The 24,636-nt window shown below is 45.7% G+C and overlaps 1 protein-coding gene across 5 annotated transcripts in view; it reads left to right on the plus strand.

Moving 5' to 3' along the window:
- Positions 1 to 24,636, plus strand: part of PDE4A (phosphodiesterase 4A) — a 546,165-nt gene that overhangs the window by 506,478 nt on the left and 15,051 nt on the right. For all 5 annotated transcript variants that reach the window (XM_082256201.1, XM_082256202.1, XM_082256203.1 and 2 more), the window contains 3 exons: positions 3,794 to 3,958; positions 11,349 to 11,448; positions 17,408 to 17,562. In XM_082256201.1, coding sequence (XP_082112327.1) covers positions 3,794 to 3,958; positions 11,349 to 11,448; positions 17,408 to 17,562 — 420 coding nt within the window. The remainder of the gene's footprint in view (positions 1 to 3,793; positions 3,959 to 11,348; positions 11,449 to 17,407; positions 17,563 to 24,636) is intronic.

Genomic DNA, 24,636 nt, shown 5'->3' on the forward strand with positions numbered 1-24,636 from the left:
AGGGATTGGCAGAGAGGGGAGGCAGACACTGAGAGGTTGGTAAGGTGGATAAGCCTGGCAGCAGCATTCATGATAGACTGAAGAGGGGATAGCCTATGGAGTGGTAGGCCTATGAGAAGGGAGTTGCAATAGTCGAGGCGAGAAATAACAAGGGAGTGAATGAGTAGCTTGGTGGTTTTAGTTGTTAAAAAGGGGCGAACTTTAAAGATTTTGTGGAGGTGAAGTCTACAAGCTTTTGACAATGATTGGATTTGGGGCTGAAAGGACAGGTCAGAGTCAAGGATTACACCTAGTACCCTGGCATGAGGGGAGGGATTGATGGTTGCATAACTAATTTTGATGGAAAAGTCATGGAGGGGGGACATGGGCGAGGGGGAATATTACCAGCTCAGTTTTAGAGAGATTTAGTTTGAAGTGGTGCGACATCCATGTTGATATGTCAGTAAGTAAGTTAGCAATGCGAGAGGAGACTGAAGAAGTGCGGTGAGGAGTAGTCAGATAGATTGGAGTGTCATCGGCGTATGGATGGTATTGGAAGCCGTGGGTGGTTATCAAGTGACCAAGGGAGGCGGTGTAGATAGAGAAGAGGAGGGGTCCAAGAACAAAGCCTTGGGGAACCCCCACAGAAAGGGGCAATGGGGAGGAGGAGGTAGAGTTGTGGGTAACACTGAAGGAGCGCTGTGATAGCTAGGTTGAGAACCAAGATAGAGCAGAATCTTGGAGGCCAAGGGGACAGAGTTTATTAAGAAGGAGCAGGTGGTCAACAGTATCAAAGGCCGCAGAGACGTCAAGTAATAGGAGTATGGAGTAGTGGTCATTGGTTTTAGCAGTTAGTAAATCGTTGGTGAGTTTTAGTAAGACAGTTTCTGTGGAGTGCTGCGAGCGAAAGCCAGACTGTAAGGGATCAAGAAGGTTATTTTCACTGAGGTAGATGCTGAGACGGTTGTAGACTAATGCCCCATACACACGTGCAGATTATCTGCAGACTTTTGTCTGCAGACTTACCTTTTCTATGTAGTGCAAGGGCCTGCCGGATTGCATACAAATTGAAAGTGTTTAGGTTTGACCTCATATTATATGGTTTTGGTAAGTCTGCAGACAAAAGTCTGCAGATAATCTGCACGTGTGTATGGGGCATTAGGGTTGTAGATGTTTAGAAGCGAATGGGAGCAGTGAAATGGGTCTTAAGTTGTTCAGGTTGGTGGGGTCCAGTGAGGACTTTAAAACATGCGCAGATCACTCCCATACTTAAAGAGGGGAGGGGAAGGTGCCACTATAGAGGGAGAGATTGAAGATTTGAGGAGGGGGCATAGGATAGAATAAGAGGGTGTCCGTAGTAGTTGTGAGGGGACAGGATCCAGGGAACAGGTGGTTAGGCGGGCATCTGAGAACATTTTTTTTTAACCTCTTCAATAGTAGCCAGTTCAAAGGAGGATAGTGTTGACTGTGTTGTTAGGCAAGGTATGTTGAGTGGGGAAGATGTGCACACAGTGGAGGTGTATTCATTATTATTATTAATTATAAGTAGCAATTCATGTAACATACCTGTCATTTACACCCCTTTTTTTTACCTTAAGTGCCGGTTCACACTTGTGCGGATGGGCTGATCGCATGTAATTCGGAGCACACTGCTCCTTCATTACATGCGATCTCCTGTGCGGATGCGAGTTCAGCCATACACTTTGTATGGCTGAATTCGCAGCGCACCCGCAGCAAACTCGCACAGGAGGCATTTTTTGAGCCGCCTCAGAATCGGATCGCACAGTGGTTCGCACTTGTGCGATCCGATTCTGTGCGAACTTGCAGATCGCACTGCGATATGCGATCAAACTGGGGGTGTCGTTAACATTTAATTGACACCCCCTGCGTATCGCATATGGCAGTGTGAACTGCCAGATGTGCGGATGCGATGCGGGATCACGCTGCATATTCGCAGCATTCCCGCATCGCACAAATGTGAACCGAGCCTTACCCACGTTCTTTTCCCTTAAAGCGGTAGTATCCCACTTTTTTTTACTTTTACCTACAGGTAAGCCTATAATAAGGCTTACCTGTAGGTACAATTAATATCTCCTAAACCGGCATTGTTTTGGAGATATTTGCAGTGCATGCAGCCGCTCACGAGAGCAGCGCATGCGCTCTGAAGGTCCGGCGGACCTTCAGCTTCCCTTGCCTGGAGCTTGCCGGAAAATCGTCACCGCGGCTCCGGCCAATCACAGCGCCGGAGCCGGCGAACCCGGAAGAGACGGCGAGGGATCATGGCAGCGCCCGCAGCGATGTCCGGGGGTCCGTGTTGGGGCTTCGTTCTGAGGTAAGTAATACATAATGAGCTAGTATGCGATGGATACTAGCTCATTATGCCTTTGTCTTGCAGGTTTTTTTTTTTTTTTTTTGTGTTTTTGGGTTTACAACTGCTTTAATTTCTAGGTGTTATTATGTTATTAATAAGCAGTGTAAACAAAGAAGGCTTTTGCATTGCCTCATCTAGAAGAGTGTTCTATTTAGAACTGTCTGTATTGCTGCACAGTCAATCTAAATTTAAAGGACTTTAGATTTAGTAAAGTTGTCCTTTACAACCCCTCTCCCCCCCCCTCAGTGTTGTCCGCATACCAAACTACTTACCTTCAGCCCTGTTCTGGGGGTTTTCACTTTGGCCTCTAGTGGTGCTACACTGACTTTACAGAAAGAAAGTCCCAGCTGGGCCTTGTGTCTACTGTACACGTGTGCCACAGACTCACTCATTGCTATAGATTGATCTATACTTTTCTAGGTGACTGTATCCCTAATGAGGCCCCAGCCTTAAGAATTAGGAATGAATGAGTGCAGCATGAATATGCAGGGCCAGGCTGGGGTTTTTTTTTTTTTTTTTTCAAGAAAAGGCTGCATGGCATCTGGGCAAGGCCATACAGGAAAGATCTCTGTATTCGGTCTGATGGTATGAATTTTGCTCCGAGGGCTGTGCTGTGGATGGGTTTGGGGGGGGGGGGGGGGTAAAGTTGACTTTAAAACTATTGGTGTTGATTTTATCATGTTCCAGGGCAGATCCAACAGCACTTAAAGAGACGCTGTCACTTTGCTATTCGGTGCCTGCTGATATCCCAGTCTTCCCAGCAAGTTAACCTTACCCATCTGCACCACTTCCCGCTGTGTCAGAGCCCTTTGTCTGTTTCTCCAACCATACAGGGCTTCTAGGTATGTGACAGTGATCAAGGCTGAATGGCCATTTGCCAGGCCTGAACACTGTGGGACACCCCAGTGTATCCAAGGTGGACTCCTGAAGTGGAGGGGTGGCTGGTAAGTGTAAGTGGGAAGCATGAGCTATCAAGAGACACTGTCAGATTGTTCTGAATTGGCAGGTGGCAGATTCCCTTTAATTGAGAGCACTTAGATGAATAATTTATATATTTGTGAAGCATAAACATAAATAAAGGCTACCTTTCTGAGCTTCTTCAATGTGTGTGAAGCTAACCATAAATAGCCATGGGTGGCCCTGTATGCACCACTTCGCCTGACCTCTTTTGAACAGAAAATTGAAAGAGTCAGGCGGATCAGCCAATCCTCTACAGCCACTGTTTTGAAATTTCTCGATGCAGACTGTTGAAATACAGCAGCCGACAGGGGAAATTTGTCCATCCACGTTTAGCGTGGATGTACGGAAATCAATAGACTTCTTTTTCTCAGTCTGTAGGGTCAACTAGGAGACACCCAAGAGTGTATGGCCACCCAATTGTGATTTTACTGAAGGAAGCTGAGACATTGCTATAAATAATCTCTACCTTTTTCTGTTCTGCAGGAGAGAGAGATTTGTAAGACCTTTAAGATTCCTGTGGACACGTTAATCACTTACTTGATGACCCTAGAAGACCACTACCATGCGGATGTGGCGTACCACAACAGCTTGCACGCCGCTGACGTCACGCAGTCCACGCATGTCCTCCTCTCCACACCGGCATTAGATGTAAGGCAATACTAAGTAGACTGGGGTTTTCTATGTACCAGTGTATTACAAATGGGTTCTTTGAAGAAGACCATAAATAGTCTTTGCTACTACTGGTTTTATGTATTTTTTAAATCTTTGTTGAAATACAACTTAGACATAACCATTTTGCTGTGTTGGGGGAGGAGGGACAGTGTTTTTCACCGTCTGCTGGTCTTTTGCTTCCCCTGGAAGGAAAATCGAAAGGCTTCTTAGCCAAGCTAACTGGTGGTCCCATCCATTTATTCCTACTAGCAATAGTGTTCCAATTCGGGCCACAGGAGGGACCATATTTGCCAGAATTCAACTCTGCAGATTCATGAAGCTGTCATTGGATCTTGTATTTTATTTTTCCAGCCCTCTGTGGGCTGCCACCTTTTGAATTACAGCTTTCTTTTTGTCTGTTTGTTTTATAAAGTGTAGGGAAGACTTTTGGTTTTAAATTTGTGTGAACCCGCAGAGGAGATGTTTCTACTTCCTGTCCCTTTGACATTCAAAGCAGAAATGGGGGGGAGGTTGTCACTGTAACCGAAAAACACATACCGTAATAAAAACACTGTCAAATGTTTCATCCCCTCCTCAATCTACTAAAAATGTCCCAGACAGGAATGAGTGGAAATCTCCCTAAGAAACACAGCATAATAAAGAACCTCAGAGTGTCTAACCTGGTGGTTGTCCACCTATAAGTTTTAGAGGGCCTCAAATGTGACCCCTGATGTCTTCAAAGGTCCTCATATAACATTTATTTGATGCTACAGAAGGCTGCCACAGATGGAAGGCTTACTAGCATAGGTGTGCCCATTACATTGGAAGTGCAGACCATAGACACTCTCTGCTGACCTTAATTCTCAGTCAGTGCACATTGTGGTTACGCCATTGACTCTAGATGGGGTCTAGATAAAATCTTGTACCTGGACTGATGTGGCCTGCTGGCCATAGTTTTGAGACTCCCCTGTAGGGGTTTATGGAATTCCCCATTGGCCTGGATTTTTTTTTTTAGTTTGTATGCAGAAAGAAAAAGCTAAACTAAAGAGACCACCCTCTCAGGCCAAAATGGAGAAATGCATTTTTGGAGCAGTTTCTCTTCAATGTCACACATCAAATAATTTTTCCTAAAACCTTTAAGGTTCTTGGTACTTTTCAGCTTTTATTGGTATTGTAGGGCTGATTGTATTTACTTCTACATAATTCATTTTTACTATGTATCCATAGAGATCTGTATTGTAACATCGGCCCTTTGAATAATGTACCATATTTAATATGATATTCCACATAAAAAAAAAGGATTTCTCTTTCGTTAATTGACAGACACAGCTCCTGGTATTCATAACCATTGGATTATACTGCCCCCTACAGGAGTAGGACACTCGGCAGAAAAAAAATCTGGTTACACCCAAGGGCAGTCCAGAGGGTATACTCCCCCTCTCTGCTATAGCCACTCAGTTTTTTTTTCTGCTTAGTCAGGAGTAAGGGGCTAGTTCCTTGCTGGGATCTTTGGTCTTGGCAATTTTTTTTTTCTTTGGATAGAATTTTTTTGGGACTGGGCGACAGGCTGGATAATCTAGAACCAGTGGTCACCCCAGTCTGGACAGTGAGCACGTGCAGACCTCAGCTCCGCACTAGGTCACCTGCGACATAGTCCCACTGGATGGGGGCTGGCTTACGAGTTAAACGCCTCACGAGGATGCATATGACGAGGTCTCGGCCCACCTCACAGCGTTCCTCCTGGCTGACAACCCCCATTTCAATGGAGAGGACTTCTGTCTGGAGTGGTGCCCATCTGGTTCCTGGTATGGTTCCTGGTATGGTGAGTAGCTGTCCCCCCCTCTCCCCTGGAGGGTTTTGGGGTGGATATGGGCCCCTCCGCTGGGGCTGTTTGGGTGGTCTGGCCACTGTTCCTGGGGTGGGGGCAGGGCGCTTACTAACAATGGGGGCCAGGAGGATGCACTGCCGGCGACCGGAAGATCGAGGTCTGGGGGGGGGGGGGTTGTACCTGGGGGGGCTCCTGCCAGGGCCCCCCATCCTGCCTGGATCTGTCCCTGAGACCTGGTCTCCCGTCCCTGTATGCCTTGTGGTGCCACCATTTTGTTGTAGCCTGTGTATTCCTATACACTGCGACCATGATTGTGTAGTCCGGCGGCCATTTTGCTGTGGTTTGCCATTGAAAATAGTGGCGGTTATGACAGTGGAGCCCTCTGGGCGGCGATTTTGGCGGCAAAGGTGTTCCCTTTCCCTGCCTATTTTGACAGAATTTTCGCTAAAGAGTGGGCACAACCAAAGTGTCCCAGTGGGGTTCCTAAGCGCATTACTAGGCATTACCCCTATGAGGAGTCCCTTCTTAAGAAGTGAACTGTGCCACCAGTGGTGGACCCTCCAGTTTCCAGATTAAACAAGGCAACCATGATTCCGGTTGGAGTCTCTGGCCTTTTAAGGAACGACTGACCGGAAGGTGGAGGCTGTGGCCCGCAATATGTAAACTCTGGCTGGTTCAGCAATGAGGCCAGTATTCACCATTACCCTATCGTCGCAAACACTGACCGAGTGGGCTAAGCCCTTATGCTGTGACCTGGAGGGGGAACCGCTCCCCCCTGCCTTTGCTGAACTGGCAGACCAACCGGTCCAGGGGCTGCAGTTTATCTGTGATGCCTCTTTGGATGCAACTCCCCTGACGGCCCGCCTTTTGGCAGTGGTCCTTCGATGTGTCTTTTGGCTCAAGTGTTGGTCTGCGGATCAGACTTCAAAAAAGGCCTTGACTGATCTTCCTTTCCAAGGAGATTGCCTGTTTGGAGCTACCCTGGATGACATCAATAAAAGTCTCACGGGGGGGAAGAGAACTTTTCTTCCACAGGCTACTAAGGGCAAGGAGCCTTGTTGTAGACGTGGGCCTTCCTTCTCAGCTCATAAGCAGTTTTTTCGTCCCTCAGGGTCGACTGACAAGGGCTCAAACCTTTTCAGGGTCTCTTCAGTAGGATCCAAACAAACCTGGTCTGGCAAACCAAGATCGGGCTTCTCCAGATGGATAAGGCTCCTTTAGCATTAAGGTTTGCCCTCACCCGTATCAGGTGTGGGGGACATCTTCGCTGCTTTCCGTGGACTTCCCTGGTGCAAGACAAGTGGATCCACAAAGTAATTTGGTCTGGCTACAAGATTGAGTTTCGCTCTTGTTCCCCGGCAAGGTTCTTTCCTTCCGACTTGCACCTGTCCCCAGACCGCTTACAGCAGGGATCCTCAAACTACGGCCCTCCAGCTGTTGCGGAACTACACATCCCATGAGGCATTGGAAAACTCTGACATTCACAGCCATGACCAGGCATGATGGGAATTGTAGTTTCTGAACTGGAGGGCCGTAGTTTGAAGACCCTTGGCTCACAGGGTCTGTTTCGGACGATACAAGACCTGTTCCTTCAAGGACTGATTGTCCCGGTTCCGACTTCGGAAGGTTTTCAGGGTTTTTACTCAAACCTGTTCACAGTCCCCAGGAAGGAAGGCAAAGTGCGTCCAATCCTAAACCTCATGGCGCGCTAAACTACTTTGTACGGGTACAGAAGTTCAGAATGAAATCCATTTGAACAGTGGTGGCAGTCACCAACATTTTCTCTGCGTTGCTGTTGGAGAGGAGCGTTATCAGTTTGGGATGTTACCTTTTGGTCTCGTCTCTGCTCCTCGGTCTTCACAAAAGTGTTAGCCCCGGTGTTAGGTTTGCTACGCCAATGGGAGATCGTGGTACTAAGCTACCTGGACGATCTCCTTCTGCGAGCGAAGTCACTCTCTGCTCTGGTGGAAAACCTGGAGATCACATGGCGAACTCTGCGGGAGTTCGGCTGGATTCTGAATTTTAAGAGGTCTACTCTGGCTCTGTCAACAAAGCTTGACAATCTGGGCCTGACTCTAGACTCAGGCCTTAGCCAAAGTGCTCCTTCCTCTGGAAAAAATTTTCCAGAAAGTGCAGGCTGCAATTTGCCTCCTGCTGTCCAACAGATGGTCGTCCCTCCAGACTTGCATGCGAGTGCTGGGCTTGATGGTGTCTACCTTCGAGGCAGTTGCATTTGCACAGTTCCATATGAGGAAAAGGGAGATTCTGACTAAATGGGACAAGACTCTGCAGTCTCTGGACAATCAGATCTGGCTGAGTCGGTGAACGAGGGAGTCCCTGATATGGTGGCTTCGTTCTCCGGTGCTTCGGCTGTGAAAATCCTTTTCCCCTTGTATTGGACAGTGGTCAACATGGATGCCAGCTTTGTCTGGCTGGGAAGGCATCCTCTGCAAGCATTCTGCTCAGGGGATCTGGATGCTGGAAGAGTCCAAACTACCAATCAATGTCTTGGAACTCCGAGCAATCAGACTGTGTCTAGATCATTGGACGTTGTCCAGTGTGCGTTCATTTGGACAATGCCACGACCGTGGCTTATGTCAATCACCAAGGGGGCACAAGAAGTGTCCTGGCAGCTCTGGAGGTTCTAAGGTGGGCAGAACGGTTCGTTCCAGCCCCCTCTGCTGTACATATTCCCAGGGTGGAAAGCAAGCAGGTCACCTCAGTTGGCAGGCTTCGGACCAAGGGGAGTGGTCCCTTCATCCAGAGGGGTTTCATCAGCTGCGTCTCCGGTGAGGCACCCCCCCCGGTGATTGTCTCGGCTCAACAGAAAGGTGCAGAGGTTTGTGGCTCGGTCACTGGATCCTCTGGTGGACGCCACAGACGGGCTGGTGGACCTGTGGGGGAAATCTACTTCTAGGGAAATCTACCATCGTACGTGGAAGATGTACATTGCGTGGTGTACATTGAGTCGCTTGGGGTTCATCCTCACTCCTTCTAGGTGGCTCGGATCTTAACCTTCCTTCAATGGGGGGTTGAACAGAAGTTGACCTTGAGTACCATCAAGGGTCAGGTGTCTGCTTTGGCGGTCCTCTTCCAACGACCTTTGGCCACACACTCCCTGGTGCGTACCTTACTTCAGGGTGTCCGACCTACGGTCCCTCCAGTGCGGGCTCCGTTGCCGTCTTGGGATCTCAATTTGGTGGTTTCAGCTCTACAGAAGCCTCTTTGAAAATATTCGGGAGATTCCCCTGCTTATGCTGTCACAGAAGGTGGCCTTTTTGGTGGCTATCACTTCTGCGTGCAGAGTTTCGGAACTGGCAGCGTTATTCTGACGTTCACACTATCTGGTGATTCACAAGAATAAGGTGGTTCTTTGCCCCTGTCTGTTTTTCCTTCCAAAGGTTGTCTCTGATTTTCATTTGAATGAAGACACTATGTTGCCTTCCCTGTGTTCCAGGCCTAAACATCCGAAATTGACTTGCATGCCTTGGATGTCGTCCGGGCAATTAGGGTGTACCTGGCAGCTACAGAGTCTTTCAGGAAGTCAGACTCTATTTGTGCTCACGGACGGACCTCGAAAAGGGTTGTCCGCTTCCTCTGCCACCATTTCCAGATGGATCAGACAGACGGTGGTTCAGGCCGATTCCATCAGGGGTCAGGTTCCTCCTTTCCCTGTCAAGGCGCACTCTATTAGGGCATTTAGTGCCTCCTGAGCCTTTCGTCATCAGGCGTCAGTGCACACTTTTACAAAGTTTTATAAAGTGGATGTGTTGGCATTTGCGGTTGCTTCCTTTGACAGCAAGGTTTTTCAGGATGCTGTTTAAGAGTACCTGATCCTCTTTGAGGGTGTATTGTTTTTTTCAGGTGGGCTCCAGTTGTTTGGTGGAGCTCCTGTTGCCTGGTTGGCTAATGTTTAGCCTTGGAAACTTTTTTAGTTCCCTCCCCTCATGTTTAACACTGCTTTTGGGACGTCCCAATGGGTATGAATACCAGGAGCTGTGCCTGTCCATGAACGAAAGAGAAAATGGCTTTTTGACTTACCGTAAAATCCATCTCTCTGATGTTCATTGACGGACACAGCACCCATCCCCTCTGTAGAGTTGTTATTCTCCTGACACTGCTTGTAACAAAACTAAGTGGCTATAGCAGAGAGAGGGAGTATACCCCCTGGAACTGCCCATGGGTGTAGCCAGAATTATTTTCTGCCTAGTGTCCTACTCCTGTAGGGGGCAGTATAACCCGATGGTTATGAATACCAGGAGCTCTGTCCGTCAAGTAACATCAGTGAAATGGATTTTACAGTAAGTCAAAAATCCCATTATTTTAAGGCTGGAGTTGCAACTATTGAGCCAAAATTTTTCTGATGCCCCTCTCTTCCCCCCCCCCCCCCCCCAAATGCACCCTACCACAATGTCCAATCCAAAGAAGCAGAACTAGTTAGAAGTATTTGCCACTTTCTTAGTAGGCTCAGTCCATAGCCAAACCAAAATCGCAGAGTGAGCGCATATGATGGAGTTACAGGCTATCCTTCAGAGCCCTCTGAAAATGTTAATAATGCACAATGTAAACAGATGGAGATGGCAACATGGACGTCACAAGTAACAGGAGCCAGGGCCTGATGACGTGATCAGCGGCCTCCACCTTATTTCCTTCACAGTTCTCTGCACTCCTAGATTGTCCAGCCAATTCAGTCATTTCAGTGTTGGGTTCTGTTTAATAATGAATGACAGTGAAATACTGAGCCGTACACAGGAAATACAGAGTATAAACATTTCACGTATTCAGCAAAAGCCGCAATCTTTCCAGCGGAGTCAGCCAAAACAAAATCTGCCATCACACTATAATTCCTTCCATTTTTCGGCTGTTGATCTAGAAATCATAATTTCCTCCTGGTGTGTATAAGGTAACCCCCAACCTTTATACCACAGAAAATAGAAAAAATAAAAAGCAGGCTCTTCCCGTAGCATTGTACTGACCTTTTATTCTTCTTATCTCCCATAGCATCATTTTTATAAGATGATGAAGATAAAATTGAATGCTCTTTAATACAATTTCTTTAGATTTTTATTTACCTTTTCGTGACCACCGGTCATTAATGTTTAGATGTGTATGAAAAGTGCTGCGCTAATCAACAAAACCTCATATACCATATGTATACAACAAAATGGTCTCACTCAGTGCCGTGTGCCAACACAATACAAAAATAAAAATTCCTATGAATGACAAAAATATGCAATAAATTCATGTGTCCAAATAGGGCCTTCAGACATGTCTTAAAAAATCCATACAAGTGCATGGGGTATAATGTTTGAAGCCAAGCCAAAGCAAACGCAAGGTGTGAACAGAAGTAAGCTAACTTTTTATTTAGTGACAGGGGTTTTGACTGGCATTAAGAGGGCATTAAAAAGCATGCCTGAAGCCCTGTTTTGAAGCCGCTCTTACTGATTTTTTTATTTTTTTTCACGGAGACTTGTTCTGGTCTTCTAGTATGGGTGCATTGTACACAACGCATGAGGTGCCCTGTCTGTGTCTGATCGCTAAAGTGTCTTTCTTCCCCAGGCCGTGTTTACAGATCTGGAGGTCCTAGCAGCATTGTTTGCAGCTGCCATCCATGATGTGGACCATCCGGGAGTTTCCAATCAGTTTCTTATTAATACAAGTAAGTGGATCTAGCATCTTGCGTAGATAAAGAAGATTATATCGTGGGGAAATCTCCAACGCACAAATGGTTTAGCGTAGCCGCAGGTCGAAACATCTGTCCACTAAGGCCAGCTGTCAGCCTAACCATGCTTCCTCCCCTTATGTTATAGAATTATAGCATGGGATTATCCTTCTAAATATTTATTGCATTTTAACTGACCACATAAGACAACCCCAGTGTCATTTCAGATAAAAAGCAACCCGTTCTGTGAAGAAAAAAAGTAACGAGAAACAGTCCTAGATGAGCATTTGTAGGAATTTGAATCTTCGCTCTAATATAAAATAATAATATAGTATTTAAAATAATGTAATAATAGTGCAGCCTTATCTCTCAGGGATGGGTATGTGTTGGTATCTACGTATAGTGTCACCCTGTCCAAGCACAAATGTCAACCCATTGTTAATATTGACCCCCACAAAGGCTGATTGATCTCCTCTCTGAGCACAGGACTTAGGACACCTAATTCTTTGTCTGACAGTTTTATTATATTTTATTATACCAAACAAAACTTTTTATGAAATACTGACATGTCAATTGTTACATGCCATTTTTTAAGTTTCTGTTATCAGCACTGAGCTCAGGCAGAAGATTGATTCGCTTCGATGAGGGCCTTACAGCTTAACACTCATTTTACTGCTGCAGGGAGATAATAGATGCAAATAGTCAACCAGCAAGTAATCTATGAGAGCTGAGACTGCAGTTTTATACAAATGCAGGTGTTGAGATTCAAGTTATTACAATGTCCACTGATGACTGCAGGGCCGGTACAAGGGGTGGGAAGAAGGGACGGCTGCCCTGGGTGCAATGGTTTTTTGCAGGGATGGGGGAACCCTGACCCTAACCCTAAGGGAAATGGGGGGTGCAGTTTGGCATCTTCGCCCTGGGCGCTATATGACCTTGTCCCAGCACTGGATGACTGGTTCACTCTAAGTTTTCCATACAGGTTAGCATGTGATCTGATGATGAAAAACCTGGGGAGCAGAAATGTGTTCTATACGCATTCACAAATTGTTTTTTTTTTTTTTTTTTTTTTGTGCATGTATGACTAGGGGGTGTGACAGGTGTGTCTTTTTTTTTTTTCCCAAAAATATGGTGCCATATATCTTTTTTTTTTTTTTTTTTTTCCAGGCTGGGACATTTAGGCTGTTATAACAAAAGCATAGCACCCCAGCTTCAGTCTGAGTGAACCATTTTCATAGCAATAGTGACTGGTCCATAGCATTCTGAGAGATTCTTATGGTCCTGCTCCTATACTGCATATATTTAACGAGTTGATCAATTTATTCAAATTCTTTAAAGTTTTCACCTTTTACAGAAAAGATGACCCCCCCCCCCCCCCCCGTTCCAGCTGTGCCCAGTGTTGCCAACCTAACAGATAAAAATCTACTGACACAACACCCAAAAGTTACTGGTCAGCCAAGTTTTTACTGACATTTCTAAAAAGTTACAAAATTACAGTTTTAAGTGCAAATTTCAGTATTTAGGCTACAAACAAGTATAATATGCAATTGCAATGTGATTTAAGGTAGATATTAAGACAAACATATTTCTTATTTTGTTTTCAATTTAGTAACTAAATAGCTCGGGGATAGGAAATTAGAATGGGCAGTCACACACATACGAAACTGACTCTCATAGTGACCCTGACAGCAGCACAGATGATGATGACACCTCACTGACACGTTCCCTCCTGAGTCACAGTGACAGTCTCTCTCCACGCCAGGTGGTCTCTTCAGTCCACTCCAGTCCAAACAGCACTGACGGTCCCGCTCCTGGCTTGCTTTGCTTCCATCCCGCAGACCCGCACAGAAGGTTTCATCCGCTCCGCTCGGCTCCCTTACACCATGACATCACACGACACACTCAGGCACCGCCTCTGCCAGGCCGGCCCCCTGCCGGCGCCGCTGTAGCAGGCACTTGGATAGTCTTGGCTGGCTCTAGACCGGAACTGGGCTTGCATAGTCCTGAGCCAAGCATCACAACCATATTTTTTACTGGCAACATTTTCCTATCACTGACATTTACTGGTAGGAGAAAAGTGCCTGGTATTTACAGGCTGCCAGTAAAAATACTGATGGTTAGTAACACTGGCTGAGCCTACATCCGTGGGTTATGAGCTGTCAGTGTATGCAGAAATAGTGCTGACTTTGATTAAGACAACTTTGTCTTTTTTATTTTTAAATGGGAATGATTGGGGGATACTTCTCTTGCAAAATGAAGTGTACCACAATGGACGGATACTTACAGGGTTAGTTTACCTAACAACACCTTACACCCCCTGCAACCACACCCCCCCCACCCCCCTTCCCTGGGGATTTGGAAAATCCCCACTTTTCTTCCTCTTCTCCATGCAGCACTCCAGGGGGGATCAGAGCAATGCTCTGTGCTGACACTGACCAATCAGAATCGCTCTGATTCGCCCCCGGAAGTCCTACATGGAGAAGAGGGGGAACAGCATGGATTTCAAATCACCAGACCCCTACATGGGCTAATTGGTCATTTACAGCTCAGCACCCAGCGAGGTAAGCACATCAGGGACCAAGGGTGTTGGGGAGGGTGTAGGGTGCTAGTAGGTGAACTAACCCTTTAAGTATCAGACCATTGTAGTACAGTGCATTTTTCAAGAGAAGTACCTTTCCAAACCCTTTCCCACTTAAAAATAAAAGGCAAAGTTGCCTTATTAAAAATCGGCACTATTTCTGCCTCTACCCCATGGGAGCCTCCTATAAGCTGAAAAACGTATACAGTACCTTACGTAGAATTTAGAGCACCCGTTCATGGGTGACCATTTGCCATGCAGTGAGCAACATAGTTAAATATGAGAAGTGTAAAAATCCAAATGGTGTACACATAATAGAATCTAATTGCAGGCAAGTTTGAGGTTTTCAGACTTTTTTTTTTTTAAGCATGCTTATCCTGAAATTCCTTTGTCGGATACAAAATGTCTCTTCACAAGATTTTGTAGCAAAAAACATTGTTACAAGCTTTATAATGGAAATCCACTCCTGTGACAAGCCATTTGAAGGCCATATCAGGCAATCTTTCCTAAACAAGGTAGCTCCCTAATGGCAACAGCTGAGTGTTTCTATAAAGGTAATCGAAACTCAGGGCACACAACCTACTTATACCTAGGGTCCTTTCAGGATATGGAGATATTGCACAGTCAGTCAGGAAATAATCGATGTAAAGCCCAAATACAGGTAACTAAAATAAATCCCCTGCAGACAGTGGGGGCTGCAAGGGTTAATTGCCCGTTTGGTCTAGGGTAGCCCAAAAAAATGTACTTTCCCAATTCTCTGCTTGTCCCTGTAGCTTCTTACCCCCCATGCTCTAGCGATCTATGGTCCTGACAACATCAAGACCAAAACAGGGTCCATAGCCCTGCAATGGGTTGTGATGAATAGGACAATGAGGGACAGTCCACAGCAGATCGTAGGGGAGCGCCATCTACTGGGGGAGCAGAGAATCAAGTAAGAAAAAATGGTTCCTCTTCTCCCCTAGTTCTCATCTCTTGCTGTGTGGGTACAGGGATTATTTTAGGTTGCCTTGTCTTAGGTTTAAGCCCATAATCTCTCCCTGAAGTAACAAGGAAACCAGCTTGACATATGTCGGCGTGTAAGGTGTAAGAAATCCGACACCTTTCATATGTAAAGCACCTGACTTCATCAGGGTTCCTGCAGCCTGATATGATAGATTTGTAGGATTTCAGACCAGTGTGCACAATGTGTTTTCTTTTTAATTTATGAAAAAACAATGATCCACGTAAAACATCAGGCATCATTTTACTCTCCAGGACTGAAATCCTGGAGTATTAATTCCATGTAGCTAAATGCACATGACATACAGTGGGTATAGAAAAGAATTCCCCCCCCCCCCCCCCCCACAACCACACACAAAATGTGTTGCTTTGCAGCCTAAAATAAAGACAAACACAGTTTTTGTTTTATCCAGCTGTATATACTCAGTACAACTTATAACATCCAAGTGAAACATGTAACACTAACATGTCAGAAGAAAAAAATCAAAAACAGAATCACTGAGTTGGAAAAAGGATCACTCCCTTGTGTAAGTATTTTGTTGACCCACCTTTTGCTTTAATTACAGCCTTTTAGTCTGTTGAGCTATGTCTCTAATAACTTTGCACATCTAGACTTTGCAATATTTGCCCAATATTCTTTGCAGAACTGCTCAAGTTCAGTAACATTTGATGGACTGTAGTCTTCAGTTTATTCCACAGATTTTTAATGGGGTTTAGGTCTTGACTCTGACTAGCCTATGCAAGGACATTCACTTTCACTTTCTTTTCCTTTAACCACTGTGTGGTCATTTTTGCTGTGTGCTTTGGGTCGTTGTCATGTTGGAAGGTAAACCTTCTTCCCACTGACAACTTTCTGGCAGAGGGCAGCAGATTTTCCTCAAGAATTTGACAGTATTTTGCCCCACCCATTTTTCCCTTCTATCCTGACAAGTGGTCCGGTCTGTGCTGCAGAGAAACACCCCCATAATTGTGTTATTTGCATAGTGAACTGTATTGGATTTTCGCCAGACATATCGTTTGGTGTTAAGACCAAATAATTCAATTTTAGTCTCATCTGACCATAACACCTTTCTCCATGTGGCCTCAGAATCTTCAAGGTGCGTTTTGGCAAAGCTCAGTAGTGACTGCATCTGGCCTTTTTGTGTTTTTTTTTCTTTTCTTGCAACCCTCCCATACAAGCCACATTTGTGGGGAAATTGTAATATTGTTGCCACATGGACACAACGACTACTCTTTGTCATAAATTCAGAGTTTCTGTAGGCCTCTTGGTAGTCTCTCTGATCAGTTTTCTCCTGGCTCTTTCATCTAGCTTGGAGCGTCATCCTGATCCAGGGAGGGTCTGTTTTGTACCAAATACCTTCCGCTTCTTAATAATAGTCACTGTGCTTCTAGGCATTGGTAACGCCTTTAAAAAATCTTATATCCATCTCCTGACTTGTGCCTGTCCACAACTTTATCCCGGAGATCTTATGACAGTGCCTTGCCACCCATAGTTGATTGTTTTCTTCTGTTGTGCTATCAGGAACTGAAATGCTCCAGGTAAGCTCTTTCCATGCTGAACTAATCAAAATGACCACAGCTGATCACAGTTAACAGTCAAATGGCTTTGCGTGCCATTGAAAAGATGAGCTACACCTGATTTATTTTCGAAGTCATTTTTAGGAGGGGGTGATCACCTCAGTAATTCTGTTTTTTGATTTTTTTCTGACATGTTGGTGCTCTATCTTTCACTTGGATGGTCTATTTCAAATGGAAAAAAGGCAGTTCCATGTTACCAAGTCATTAGTATAAAAAGTAACGGAACATTACCCTACATAGTATAATCAAATAAACCGTGAATGAAAAATAAGCATTTAGAAAGTCAGTAAATCAGGAAAATGAACACTCTGATGAGAAAGGTACCAAACTCTAACCAAGCCCAAATGGTCTCCTGGATTGGCTATTTGGGGAAATACATGGGACTACCCAATTGGTAAATATATTTCAAATATTTTATTTAACCGGGAAAAAAAGGTAGTTCCATGTTACCAAGTCATTAGTACATGGATGTTATAAGTTGCACTGAGTAAAAACAGCTGGATAAAACAAAAAATATGTCTGTCTTCATTTCAGGCTGCAAAGCAACGAAATGTGATTATTTTAAAGGGGGGTGATTCTTTTCTATACCCACTGTATATCTACAAAAGTCCTCAGTGATCAAATTGCAGTGATTAGGATGACAGATTGGCTAAATAGGACTTTTGCCTTCACCCTTCTCTCATCCTGTCTATACAACCCAAGACTGTAGAGCCTGCAAAGAGGTGAGAGTGGTCTGAGCAACTCCTATATAATGTGTGTTGGTAATTTGTGTCAAGCTGACTATTTTTCTGTCCTTCTTAGATTCAGAACTGGCGCTAATGTACAACGATGAGTCCGTGTTAGAGAATCATCACCTGGCTGTGGGGTTCAAGCTACTTCAAGAGGAGAACTGCGACATCTTCCAAAACCTGACCAAACGCCAGCGGCAGACGATGAGGAAGATGGTGATCGATATGGTAAGCTAGCTGATGTGTGCTAACATTTTTGTCTTTTGGCTAGGTTTTTTTTTTTTTTTTTGGACTTGTCAGCAACTGACTTACCCACTGGTTGGGATTTGGTGTATTTACAGTGCATTGATTGCAGTTGAGGCAGTTGTCTCCAAATAGCTAAAGGAATAGCTACCAACTGTCCCTTATTTGGAGGTACTGTCCCTCATTTGGAACAAAGTCCCTCTGTCCTCCTCATTTGTCCCTCATGTTTGTCTGATCTATATAGTTGTATATGTAGCACCCTCCTAGGTAGGTGCTAGGTAATACATATATGTGACCCTGTTTTGCTTATCAGGAGGGTCTGATCTGTCAGTTAGCCTGTCATGTTAGCCATGTTTGCAGGTGTGTTCTGTTGAGTCTGGGGACTCTCCCTACTGTATCCAATGAGGAACCTGGTTGGACAATGGAGGAAACCTAGCCAATAGCACACCAGGGTTTATGACTGTCCCAGTGGGTAGGCATTGCTGCAGTGCATCCTGGGATTGGGAATAAATCCGGAGGGGGCATGCGACAGGGTGTCTTTGGGCGGGAAGCCATGTCCCCATAGGAGGAGGGTGACGGCTGTCTCGCCTCCTGTTGCTGAGGAAGGTGGTCCAGGCAGTTGGCCTAGGAACCAGGGGATGAGCTGTGCTGTAGAGGATCCAGTGTGTGCTGACCAAGGGGAGCTGTGGGGCAGGATTCTTCTAGAAAACAGTATCGTGAGTACTCAAGCATCTGCCCAGGGGTCTGCCTAAGAGAGGGGACCACTCCAGAAAGGTCAAGGGGATCCAAGAGTCAGCTAACCTGGAGTGTTACTGTAAGAGGGGGTGCCCAGTTGTAAAGCCCTGAAGATTAGGGGTAAAGGGAGCGCCAGGAATGAGCCAGCTAACCCGGAGTGTTGCTGTAAGAGGGGGTGCCAAGTTGTAAAGCCCTGAAGATTAGGGGTAAAGGGGGCGCCAGGAGTGCCTTAGGAAGCTAAAGGACTCCTACACAGTCAAAGGCAAAGTAGATTAAGTGGCCTAGCCTTGACTAGCTCAACCAGCGTTAATCAGCATTTAACGTTGGAGTATCCCACTCAGACCTTCTCCTATCCAAGTTCCTAATAAAACCTAAAAACCAAAGAAACTGGACTGGTCCTTGTCTGAGGTTAAAACACTTGGAAATATGTCAGAATGTTCTGCTGTTGCTAATGGTAACCCAGGGGAACCCACACACAGCAGCTCCCGTGGGAGTAGTGCTACATATAAAAAATACACTTTTTTCTTTCAAAAAGTGTTTCCGAGTGCTAAATCTTTCATCCAATTTCTAAATTGCTCATTTGTAAACTTCAAAAGCCAACATAAAGAAATAGTAGTGGTAAAATAAGCACTTGTGGGTTTAACTAATCATTTTTTAAATCTGTATAATTCTCCTTGAAGTGGGCGTGACAGGGGGTGTGTCCTATTTCTACATACTTTTAATAATAGGTGTGAAGTTTTTTGGGGTGTACTTAGCGTTTCTTGTATAAAAGTGGTTAAAGCAAACCTGATCAGCTAAAACTTTTAGAATTGAATGCAAAATGTATAACCTTCAGTAAAAACACTCATGTCAAAACAGTCAGTAGATCCAGAGATACAAACCTTGGCTTTTCCTGTAGAGTTGTAGCACCATGACAAAGAATCCGCAGATCAATTTCTTTAAAAGCCTTACTTTAAAGGTAAAATCCTAGCACAATGGTTCAGGGACATGATCACAGCACAAATGTAATTAAAGTGCAAAAAGTATTATAAAATCATTGTGATGTATTTTAATGTTGGTATCATGACCCTTCATGGACACACACATTTGCTCTGATTTTTTTTTTCCTGAACTGTGGAATAAAGTATAACTTTTAAAGACTTTGATGTGCTGATTTGTTTGCTGTGCAATAACATTTTGACCAGGTTGGGACAGGTTTTTTTTAAGGGTTTGTAGAGTTGTTTTCAGTTTCCAGTGGAAATTCATTGGACTTAAAGTAGAACTATATGTAAAATCAGCAATGCATATGATGTAGTCTGTGTGCTTTTAAAACAAAAATTTATGTCTTTTTTTTAGTCGTCGCCCCCCCCCCCCAACCCATCCCATAACATATTTTATTACCTTGTTCTTTCCATTTTTTCCATTTCCATCTTCCTGTTATTCTTTCCAATTCCTGTATCAGACTAGTATGTCCAGCAACATTGGTAGCTAGATGGGTTGTGACCGGGACAAGAGGAGGGGGCAGAAGGGAAACATGCCTCAGACGCAGCATCTCTGTGCAGGGGAAAGTCACACTGGGAGCTCCAGCAGCTCCCTTTTACCCTGTCTATCACTGACTTCCTCCGGAGGACAGCAGTACTCGGTTTGGTCACCTCCAGCACTAGCCGTGTGCTCAGCTCTGTCTCTTGTTCTAAAAGCAGAAGCCGGCTTTCTGTGTTTAGAGTGACAGCATGTCCCAAGTGACACCACTGATTTAGGGACATTTTTTATTTCCAGTGACACCACTGATGCAGGAACATTTTTTTACTTTGGTGACATCACCAACTCAAGATGTCACCAACATCTTTTCCTTCACCACTATTAGCCCAATAGCACCAATTTTAAACTTTTATCAGTTCGCCACAGCGTACCACAAACATTGATATTATTTATTTGCCACAACATGTCACAAACATTACAAACATTTTGATGTGTGCCACTTTTGGCCCCGTTTCCTTCTCCTTCCATTGGAGGGGGAGGGGCACTGTTTCCAATCTTCACCATGGGCAGTGGATGACCTTGTGCTGGCACTGGTTGGGATAAACTGTACAATGAGGGTGAGGGGGTTTACAATGAGTCAGCTATTATTCACTACCATCTTGAGGTGTCTGCTTTTGGGAAGGATATTCACACTTAAAAGTTAGAAATTATGTAAGGCTTACTTTAATTGTTAAAACTTTTCCTAGGTATATGTGTACCATCCTCTAGTGTGCTAGATAGAGTCTACATAGTTGTTAGAGTAGGTACATATGGCTTGGCTGGCAGCCAAGCCTGGGTTGAATCTGGGTCAGGGATGACTCCTCAAGCAGCACCTCTGGTAACTCCCCTTGTTTTCTGGAATCTTGGAGAAGCTTCCAGAAGTGGAGGAGGGAGTCTAGGAGGAGCTGCTTGGAATATTAATGAGAGCCCCAGCCAATCCCCATCAGATGGGTTGGCAGGGGGTAGGCACCTCTTAAATACTCTGGGGTCATGCCAGCAGAGGCAGTCCAGTGGAGGATGGAGATGGAGTGCTGAGGAGGCTGTCGTGCCCCTTGAGGGTGCCCCCTAGTCTGGGGAGTGGTGACCTTGGACCTGGGGCTCGGGTGCTGGAGGGGACCCTCTACAACACACAGAGGAATCCTTGCCTGGATGCACGGGAGCAAGCGTGAGGATAGCAGAGGAGAGTCAGCATGTCCGGGAGATCTCCAGAGAGTCAGTCTGGGAGGACTGGTGAGTGCCAGTCTGGAAGACTGGGGAATGTCAGTCTGGAGGATTTGAGAGCATCAGTCAGGAGGACTGTGCTGAAGTAACCAGAAGGGCTAGTGAAAGAGGCTGCTGCAGCCATGAGGGCTGGCAGGGCCTGAAGAGGTGGTGCTGGGATCAGTGACTACATGAGGAAGTGCAGTAAATGTGTTAGTGGTGTCACTCTACATCCTACAAGTATAGGGGCTGCGAGTCCCTGCCTGTAATCAGCCAGTGCTACAGATTTTTACATAGTGACACCACTGGTGATTCTGTAAGCAAGTGAGGTGCTGGAGGAAGGAAAGGAACTGTATATACTAGGAGTAGTCCCTGAAGATGTTTCTAAAGTCAAGTGGGCTACCCATAACACCCCTACACCCCATCCAAGTTTTATCCCCTTAATAAAATACAAAAACAAATTACTGAACTGTTTTCTGACTCTGGTAAACTGTGGAAATTCGGCTGTGCAGGGTGGGGAATCCAATTCACCAGTGGCTCCTACGTGGGGTGCGCTACATATGGTATATGTGTAAAATTTTGTAAATACTTTTCTGTATAATTCAGAAATTCTTTATACAATTATGCCTTTCGCTACAGACCTTTTTGACCAGAACATTTACCCGATTGTGTAATCCTCCTGCACACGAATCATACTACAAGACAAGTGTGATCCATCATCTCCCTCAACACAGGCCAACAAACACGGCATTACTGTCTTACATGAGCACTGTCCTCCTGTTACTTGTATGCCAATGAATAATGCATGAGAGCAGCTCTGCATGACATAGAACCAACACCCCTGACAACTGGTCCATGTCAGAGGAATGAAAGAACATTGGAAATCTCCAAGAGGTGGAAGGGGCTGGGGCAGTTCTCCATGGACATTCGTACTGGGTAATTTCATAGATGCACTGCACCCCATTCCTAAACTGAAAGAAAGGGACAGGGAAGGGTGTACTTTCTTTAACCACTTAAGGACCGGAAGGTTCCCACCCCCTAATGCCCAGGCCATTTTTACAACACGGTACTGCATTATTTTAACTTACAATTGCGCGGGCGTGCGACGCTGTACCCAAATGAAATTGATGTCCTTTTTTTCCCACAAATAGAGCTTTCTTTTGGAGTTATTTGATCGCCTGTGTGGCTTTTATTTTTTGCGCTATAAACAAAAAGAGCAACAATTCTGGAAAAAAACAATATTTCTCTATCGCTCATTGACAGACGTAGTCCTTGGTGATACAGCACCTTCGGGTTATGTTGCCTCCACAGGAGCAGGACTAGACAGGAAATTAAAATGCTCTGGCCACACCCTAGGGGCAGTCCCAGAGGGTATATCCTCTCTCTCTCTGCCTCAGCAAATCAGTTATTTTCTGTCTAGTTAGGAGTAAGGACCTAGATACCTTGCTGGGATCTTCGGTCCTGGCAAGATTTTTTTCTTAAAAAGATTTTTTAGACAGCTTTTTTTCTCCAGTGTTCCTGTGAGATCTTCAAGCAAGAAAGCTGAACTGGGCGACGGGCTGGATGTTGAGATCCGGTGGTCACCCCAGTTCAGCCTACAAGCGCGTGCAGGCCATAGCTCCGCGCTGGGTCGGCCGCGACAAAGTCCCATTAAGGGACTGACCCCGCGAGTTAAACGTCTCGCTGAAACGCCAAAGACCATGAGTCACGGCGTCCGTATTGGTCGACAGCCCTCCCGCCCCGGTGGAGAGGGGTACTGTCAGGAGTTGGTGCCCGCCTGGTTTCGGTATGGTGAGTAGTATGTTCCCCCTTTTCCCCCTGACGGGTCTTGTGGTGAACGCGGGCCCCTCTCTGTATGGTAAGATAGAGTCCCCCTCTATCCTATAACATGGCACAGATCCCCCTACTTTGAGTGTGATTTTATGTGCAAAAAGCTAGGAGGCTTGGTTTGGGAGCTAACAATCTAATTGTATACATGTTTAAAAGATTGTAATCAGTGGCAGTCTGGGAATCTTACTGTGATAAGAATAAGGTACCTACCAGTCAGAAGCCACGGACATGTAGACTGCCTTCCTAGTCAAATCTCCAGCTATAGCAGGCCTTCCGAAGGCCATGAGGTCCGCCAGGGCTGGTACCGCCAACCACGCCAAAAAATCCCCATGCAGAGATAGTGTTGTGTGCCCTGCAGCACACCGGTACAGGCCGCCGCCATTTTTTTTGCTGGATTGCACGAGCCGCCATTTTGGCGTAGCCTCGTGTCTCCATGTCTGCATGGGGGCGGCCATGTTTGAGGTGATCCAAACACCTCGTGGAGCTAGGGGAGGCGCCGGAAGGCGTGCAGAGGGGCGGAGCCGCCTCCTTTCTTCCTGGGCAGCCAGCCAAAAGACTTCCTGTTTGTCAAGACAGCGCTGTAACCTGTTGCAGTTAAACTCTGAGCATCAAGTGGTGAGCCTGGGGGTCTATCTCTCTCTCTCTCTCGATCGATAGGGATCCCTAGCAGGTAACACTAAGGGGCTTTTGTGGCGCTGGGGGTCTGTGAAAAAAAAAAAAAGTTTTTTATTTTTGAATTATATTATCCGGGAAGTTACTGGAATAATCATGGACCCTGCCACACAAATTCCCCCACCTGTTTCCCTCGAGGGGGCCACGGGACACAGAGTGTAGAGGCATTTACAGCAATTTTGGAGTCTATGGTGGCTCGGGTGGAGGCGGCCTGTCAGGGACGAGGGTCAAGGAAGCGACCCCCGCCTACCCCTATATTATCTGACACCTCTGACTCAGATTCAGAGATGGTCACTGCAGTTGCAGGTCCCTCTGCAAGGGCTGTTACCTCAGGTAAAGCTCCCTCAGACAGTGAGGAGGACGTTTCTTCTCCCGCTATAATTCAGGAAGAAGCATTAGTGGACGCACTAGTTGTGGCAGTGCAGGAAACCTTAAAACTTGAGGTTTTACCGGCAGAAGCAACTGATACAGAGATTCCTTTTGGTACTAACAAGCCCATCAAAACAGTGAAGGTTTTTCTTGTACCCAAGTGTTTTGGTAATAAGATTAAAGGAGAATGGGAGCATTCTAAACGTACCTTTACTATTTCCAAGCGTATTGCTAGACGCTGTCCGTTTGAGGAATCCATCATTAAGAAATGGACGGTATCACCAGTGGTGGATCCACCTATTTCCAGGCTGAATAAAGCCACGGTTATCCCAGTGGAGGACACTTCGTCCTTTAAGGATCCGGTGGATCGAAAGATGGAAGCAGAGTCCCGCACCATCTTCTCTCTGATAGGGTCAGCATTTAGACCAGTAATTGTTATTGGTCTAGTTTCCCAGACACTTACGGAATGGGCGAGATTGGTACGCCAAGACCTTAGGGGAAAAGATATTCCCCAGGAAACATCTGATTTGATGGAACAGATTATACAAGGGCTACAGTTTATCTGTGACGCAGCCTTGGACACTACTCCCCTATTAGGGCATGCATCTATGTCAGCGGTAATCCTCAGACGTGTGCTGTGGTTAAAATGCTGGTCAGCTGACCTAGGTTCCAAAAAGACCTTGACGAATCTCTCCTTTCAGGGGAATCGTCTATTTGGGGCCACCCTAGATGAAATCATTAAGGATGCCACTGGGG

The sequence above is a fragment of the Pelophylax lessonae genome, assembly GCF_965119305.1.
Source record: "Pelophylax lessonae genome assembly, chromosome: 4".
Taxonomy (NCBI): Eukaryota; Metazoa; Chordata; class Amphibia; order Anura; family Ranidae; genus Pelophylax; species Pelophylax lessonae.